The following is a 6834-nucleotide window of genomic DNA, read 5'->3' as shown; positions in this document are numbered from 1 at the left end:
ATGTCAAACTGTTGTATAAAAGACAAAGCCTTCGAAGTATCTGAGTATCCTGAAAAAGTATCAAACTTGATCGAGTGGCCACCTCCTTAAACTCTCGGACTTTCTTGCTTTTATCTTCGAGAAAGTCATACTGGTTGGCTTTGTAAAAATTCTTCTTGTTCGCATAGAAGTTTCCATCATCAGAATCTGAGCTGTCTGTAGATGAGTCCTCAGTAGAACTGTCAGGCTCTAGGTGAGATTTAGCCTTCTTTGCCTTTTTCTTGCCCTTTCCGAAGCTTTGTTTCTTGCTTCGCTTTTTACCTTTTCTGTCTTCTTCGTTTGAATCTGAAGAGCTAGAAGAACTGTCAGAAGAAGAAGAATAAGAACTGGGTACTCCTTCAAATCGAACACGCTTCTTCTGTTTCTTTGCCTTGTCAAAAGTCGACTGACGACCCAAATATCCCGGAAAGTCAGTGCTTTTCTTCTGCTTTTTGCCGTGCTTTTTGGCTTTCTTTTGCGCGTGAAAAAGCTGAGCAATCCGTGCATCAACCACTTCTTGTAATTCCTTCTCTGAAAACTGTTTGTGATCAAAAGGTTCTTGAGAGCAGGTTTCAGGGGTGGTGTAGTGGTTTTCTGCCACTGCGTATGCACTTCCTGAAAAGAAGTCTTGCTCATATATTTTGTCAATTTCGGATCCTTCGCAAAACTGAGCATCATCTTTGTTGCATCGCCGATTAATTGACGACGCTTCATCTCTCTTTGCTCCGCCTGAGTATGCCGAGACGGGCCATGCTCTTTGTCGGAATCTTCGTTGTGATCCCTACCCGCATCTCCAAATGCAGAGGGAGTCAACTGATCCTTGTGTGAAGCCATAGGTGCCGCGGAAAAAAAATTGGGGATCAGATTTCCCGTAGAAGAGAAATCGGCCGTGCTCTGATACCACTGTAACAGACTTGGACACTCCAAGTCAAGAATTAATCGCGACAGCACCAAACAACCACTTCAAAACAATTCACAGATCACAATAGATTTACACTGGCCAGGCGGGGTTCCGTGCCTAGAGATATTGGCCCCAAAGACTGGCGCGCCCCTTTCCGTATTTCTTTATGTATTAATCAATGTCAAAGTACAAGAGCGGTTAGGGTTTCACTCTCAGACTCTGCATCCAGATGCTCTGAGAAGTGAGGCCCTCACCGCATATTTAAATGTTACAAGGGATGCCCAAAAGCAAAGCCCCAAAAGCTTGAAAGCAAAAGCAGATTCTCTCTCTCTCTCTCTCAATGAGAGTAAAAATAAAGCATATTCTCACTTTATCTCTCTTCCAATTTCCTTGCAAAGCCAAAAAGCAGAGATTTGCGTCGCTCAAAAAAAAATAAAAATCCACCATGCGATTTCCGGAAATTAGGGTTTCTGGCAGAAATTAGGGTTTGCAGGAATTTTAGGGTTTTTGGCAAAAATTAGGGTTTCTGTTGTCGGTAGCCACGTCATCACTTTGTGACACGCCCCCGTGGCTGTATATATACATGCTGCCACAACCTGCCCGACCCAGCCATAAGATTAGAAGATTCCACGACCTGGTCATAAATCCCAATAAATGGGAAAATACGGCAACTTGCAAGAGAGGAGCATCTAGCCCTAGTGCTCTGGGAAAGCACTAAATTGCAAGGGGGAAACCTGCTAAGGGGCAAAAGAAACATAGTAGGCCATGGAATTGAGCCAAAATCCAAGGCTGAACATGGCTAGACACGATCCGACATGAGAGACCTACCTCACACTCGTTGGGCACAGCCACAAAACAACCCTCACTCCCTATCACCCATCCCTGGGAGAAACTCGGGACCGACTGGATGAACCAAGAGAGATGCCTGAACTCTAACAATACATGACTAACTGTCTGCCTTCCTTGGGCAATTGTAATGACTCTTTGTTACCCCCTTTGTACTTTGAGAATATTGTTTGCAAACTGTTTGATATAGAATTTATGACTTGTCTTGGTACCGAATGAGTTTGTTTAATTTTGATTTAAATGTTGTGGTTACAATATTGTTTGAAAATCCTTGGATGACACAGGCTATGGTCTCGGGGGCATTTGGCTGTATATGGCCTCTAAATGACATAGACTTCGGTCTGGGTAGTGTTTGGTTGAATCTGATGATTTATGTAATATATTTGCACACGTGAACTCTATGTCTTTTGTAAAGCATTTTGAAGCATATGATTGGGTGCATCAATAGTTCCAAATTGGGTGAGATTGTGTGAGTATGTGATCTTAGTGGATTGAGACAGTTGACCACTCTTACTTTCGATGTCCTTCCTCCACTGACATTAGAATTACTAGTAAGGGAACTTTTTAATAGTGAAGCTCAATCAGTACTTGCACCTTGTTCCTTTCATAGTTGCCACAACTACGAGGAGCTTTGAGAAAGCCCCTTATAATCACAAAGACTATTACCCCCTCCAAAACACTGAAACTTGACTAGCTGCGGCACCAGATTAGGCAATAGTCATGTGAATCTACACCTTAAGAAACTGATGGAGACACAAAACCAGGCCAAGATCTACGAAGAAACTAAGAAACGTAAGCAATGTGTCAATATTTCATCCTTGAGAGTCATTGTTATTCGATTTGTGTCTGGCATTTTGCCTGTCAAAATGCCTTGAGGACTACACCTAGGAATGACATGAGAGTAAGTACAAGAGGTATCTTTGTTATCTGCAAAGGGCAACGTTTTTGTCCTTTGGGAATGTACTACATTGAAACTAGTTTGGCTACATCACAAGCGTATGTTGTGAATTTTAAGTGTTTCTGTGCACAGAGAAATTGCACAAGGGCAAGCTCACAATTAGCAGACATTAAAAGAGTTCAAGAGAGGGGGAGGTGCTTGCTTGATAGAATCAGCTTTTGCTCATTCCATTAGTGAAAGGAGGGGAGTTTGGCAGGAACAAGAGCAGAAGCAGGTGGTGCTACTGGCTTTTGGTACATCAAATACGGCCGCAATCCTAAAATCTCTTTCCATTAGTGAAAGGAGCGGAGTTTGGCAGGAACAGTAGCATTAGCAGGCAGTGCTACTGGCTTGAGGGTAGCCTCTGGCACATCGAATAAGGCCGCAATCATTCTTTGAATGCGCTGAGGCGGATACTCCACATTATAAGCAGGTGGCAAGAAAGCTGCAAACTGCCCGAAGAAAGCAGACAGCAGGGGGACAAATCCATGCAGAATCGTTATGCCAAGCTGTGGTCGTAGCAGTGGATCAGGCACACTCCAGCTCTGATGCATCTTGTAGAACTCCGCAAATGCGTTGTCAAATTCAAGAATGTTTTGCCGAAGCAGCCCCCGACTCACGCCCCCATTGCCGAGGCTCAATGCAAGCCCATTGGGGCCACTCAATAAGTTCAAGAGTGACCCCCATCCCTCTTGCCTGTATCGCATTGCACAATTCTCTGCACGTAGCTTGTGCTGTTTTAGCCATGGCGTCCCTAGAATGGTTGCAACCTCCGTGTTCTTCGAGCGCTGGTAAATATACCAGTGATTGTTCATTAGGAAAAGCTGTCCTAATGATGGATGAGCTTCTTGCAATCCCTTGGCTTTTACCTCTAAATTCCTCTCCAATGCCTGCATAAGGTGCAACAGAGCAGCCCCGAGTTTATCTGCATTGTTACCCTGTGACTGCATTACTTTCCCTATCAATGGCCTATAGCTTTCTCCTAACAAACAATTGACATAATTCACTACATAGCTTGTAAGCTTCGTAACACCTCCATTGGGCGGCGCCCCTGCCTCGTTATCTCCTTCTACCTGCGACCCAAATGCCCTCAGCACTCTACTGGCCCCTTTCATTAGCTCTTCTTGCACCGCAGCCATCTGCATGCGCGCGTGCTTGCATGCATCACCACTTAACGCATCCTTCTCCACAACCTCCTTTAGCCCGTCCATGCATTCGAACATGTCCAGCAGCTTGAACAGCTTCTGTGGGTCTTTACCACTCCGTACGACAGCAATGCCAAATCTCAACCAGTGCTGCAAAGCCCCCTTCAGAGCCAGCCGTGCGAAGCATGCCTCCAATTGAGGCGCACTCTCACATTGATCAAACACTTCGCTTAAAAGTTCTCTCTCAGGGACAAGAAGAAGCTTGATGACTACCTCCATTTGTTGCACCCACATAGAGATGTAATCCTCCAGGACTTCCCATTGCAAAACTTGCACGGCCTCAGGTGTTGAATGCCGAAGGTAGTGTGCTGAGGCACCCAATGTTTTCAAGCTCCTCCTGATCACAAGTCCCCTTGCTTTCTCATAAGCATTCAAGCAGTTCCTCAATTTGCCAAAGGAGGTAAGCTTTCTGGCAATACAATTCAATGCATTGAGTGAAATATCAGGTATTAAGGCAGTGTTATTATTCAAGTTATCTGCAGAGGCCCCATGTAAAGTGGTGATGTGTGAATTCTCTGCAAGAATTTTTGCAAAGCATGATTCCAACTGCGTGGATGCATCCTCCAAAACCTCAATACCAAACCTCGGCTGGTCATGGAAAAAACTATTATCCAGCTGGACAGTGGCCAATAGCTCTTTAAACTTGAAAAGGCAGAGCTTGTTGATAACCCTGCTTTCACCAAGCATTTCTACTGCCCTTTGCAAGAGCTGCACGACGTGCACAGCATTGCCACGCAAAAGTGGAAGCAATTTTTCTAGGCTAGAAACTTGCTCTAGGTAAATCCCCAGCGCTGCCTCACTGTCAGGGCCTGCCCTTATTACTGGTGTGAGCTTCTGAACCTCCTTGAAGGCCTCTAGAACAGCAAATGCAGGGTCTGTTGTTTGATCAATGAAGCTGCCAAGATTGGCAATGCGAGCCGAGCAAGCACTTAATGGCCCCACTGCCAACTCGAGTGCTGGGATCCGTGTTGTCACATATTCTAGGTTGCTGCTCGATTTTTTTATCTCCTCTTGAATCTGTCGTGCCCTGTTTAAACTGGCATGCAATGTGAGTGAATTGTCACGAAGGCTCGGTGCATAATTGGATGCAACTTGAGCATCACAACTATCTCCAAGAGCATGTTGCCTGCTCAATGCATCAGTGGCAATTTGTTCGCTCTGCTCACTTCTTCTTTTAGGATATTTCGGTGGCAGCGAATTGAGCCCATTACAGTCATCATCTTCAAGAGCAAGCTGACTGTCAGGTGAGTGCATATAGCTCTTACTGAAGGGACTTCCGAGCTTCCTGAAGTGGTAGCTTTGCTCTTCTATTTTCCCAAAAGAATTTGGTGGCAGAGAATTAACTACATTGGAATCACCACCTTGAACATTATGTTCGCTTTCAGGTGAATGCAGGAAGCCATCGTGGAAGGGACTGCACGGCTCACCACCGACGAGCCTTGGTGATGAATCAAAGTCAAACTCTGGATCTTCCCAATCATTAGTGGAGGGGCTGCTCGACTTGCCGTCATTTTGATGAGCATTTTCTGAAACCGGATTGTAGGTGAATTGTATGTGACCTTTCTGGCTGCTACCCCATGAATGAGAAGTGGACCCACTACTAAAGGAGTCATCGCCCTGGTGTGGATGAGAAAAAGCAATGCCGACGTAGTCAAATTGCAGAGGCGAGACAGGGCTTTTGCTACGTTGAGCAGTCCGAGCTCCGAGGCTCATTTTCCTCATGAGCTGTGTCTGCATTTGCTTGCCGCGACCTGCTGCTCTAAGCTTCGCCAAGGTGTCTGCATGCTGGGCATCATATTGCTCTTCAAGAAGAGTGGTCGCTGACATTTCGGGAAAGCCGGCACCTGATTGTGCAGGCGTGGTGAAAAGATGCACTAAGAATAAACTGCCTAGTTGCACCGACTACATGGCATTGATGAGGACAACTTCAACCTCTATCAAAGAAACAGAAAGTTTCACCATTCAGCTAATACTGCCATGTCCGTTAGGATGTGCTTCTTGTATAATTGGAATTGCACATGCACAGTGCACTCTCAAGAAGAGAGGTCAAATGAGACAAGGGCAAACAATTCAGGCACAGGCACTAAGAAAAGTTGTAAGTTCTCTCTCTCTCTCTCTCTCTCTCTCTCTCTCTCTCACACACACACACACACACACACACCCCACACAACACACACAGAGAGAGTTCTACCTCATGGACGGAGAAAAATGGGCTCTCGTCGAGAAGAAGTAGTTTGCGGAGCGGGAAACTTGCAAAAGCACAGAGGACAAAACTATAATTTGTGACCATCGGAGCACAGATTCCCGCGGTGGGTGCTTAGGCGGCTGCCGGCGGGCGGCCATTTTATTCTGCACACACCAGATCCCCCTCCGGCCGGCATGGCTGTTGGATTTTTAGAGCCCCGTCCCACCCAGCGCTTGGGGAGCACGAGTCATGTGCACGAAGTTGTGAGATACTTCACACTGCTCTCCTAGTCTCTGCTCAGCTCACTGAACGACAAGTGTTGAAGTAAGGGACGGGTCTACAAAAATTCATGCAGTGAGTCATTCATTTGTCGTCGAAGGTGGCAATGTAACCTGGAAGAATCTAATTGTGTTAGATAACAACTTTTGTACTTATGGACTAGATATTCTAGCCCACCACATGTTCGTAATAATTATCCTTTTTTTAGCCAAATATCCAATTTTTAACCTTGGGTATCTAAGCCAAAAGTTTATTTGAGCTTACATAGTGAAGGACACACCTACACTCGCGGGTTCACTACTCTTTGTACGCATAAGCATTGCTAATGAAGCTGCATGTGTTGCTTCCTCTCATTCTTGGCATTGTATACATGTCTAATGTGTTATGTTTGAGTGTGTGTGCGCGCGTGCGCGAGCGACGCAATGAGCAATTTTAACTCTACGTCATCTTGTGTGTTTATTTG

The 6834-nt window shown here is 45.5% G+C and overlaps 1 protein-coding gene across 1 annotated transcript; it reads right to left on the bottom strand.

The window, feature by feature from the left end:
- Positions 1-2559: 2559 nt before the first annotated feature.
- On the bottom strand, positions 2560-6342 carry LOC147446172 (exocyst complex component EXO70A1-like). The gene is made up of 2 exons (XM_086526188.1): positions 6099-6342; positions 2560-5841 (listed from the first exon to the last, which is right to left on the bottom strand). Exon 2 carries the CDS (start codon positions 5732-5734, stop codon positions 2996-2998), a length of 2739 nt encoding a protein of 912 aa, XP_086382314.1. The 5' UTR covers positions 5735-5841; positions 6099-6342; the 3' UTR covers positions 2560-2995.
- Between the last annotated feature and the right edge of the window lie 492 nt (positions 6343-6834).

The sequence above is a fragment of the Adiantum capillus-veneris genome, chromosome 12 (genome assembly GCF_014529385.1).
Source record: "Adiantum capillus-veneris isolate H3 chromosome 12, ASM1452938v2, whole genome shotgun sequence".
Taxonomy (NCBI): Eukaryota; Viridiplantae; Streptophyta; class Polypodiopsida; order Polypodiales; family Pteridaceae; genus Adiantum; species Adiantum capillus-veneris.
The sequence above is the reverse complement of the archived record's forward strand: the minus strand, read 5'-3'. Positions and strand labels throughout refer to the sequence as shown.

Excerpts from the sequence above, each read along its gene's own strand:
- LOC147446172 (XM_086526188.1), bottom strand. The coding sequence starts at position 5,734 with ATGTCAGCGACCACTCTTCTTGAAGAGCAATATGATGCCCAGCATGCA.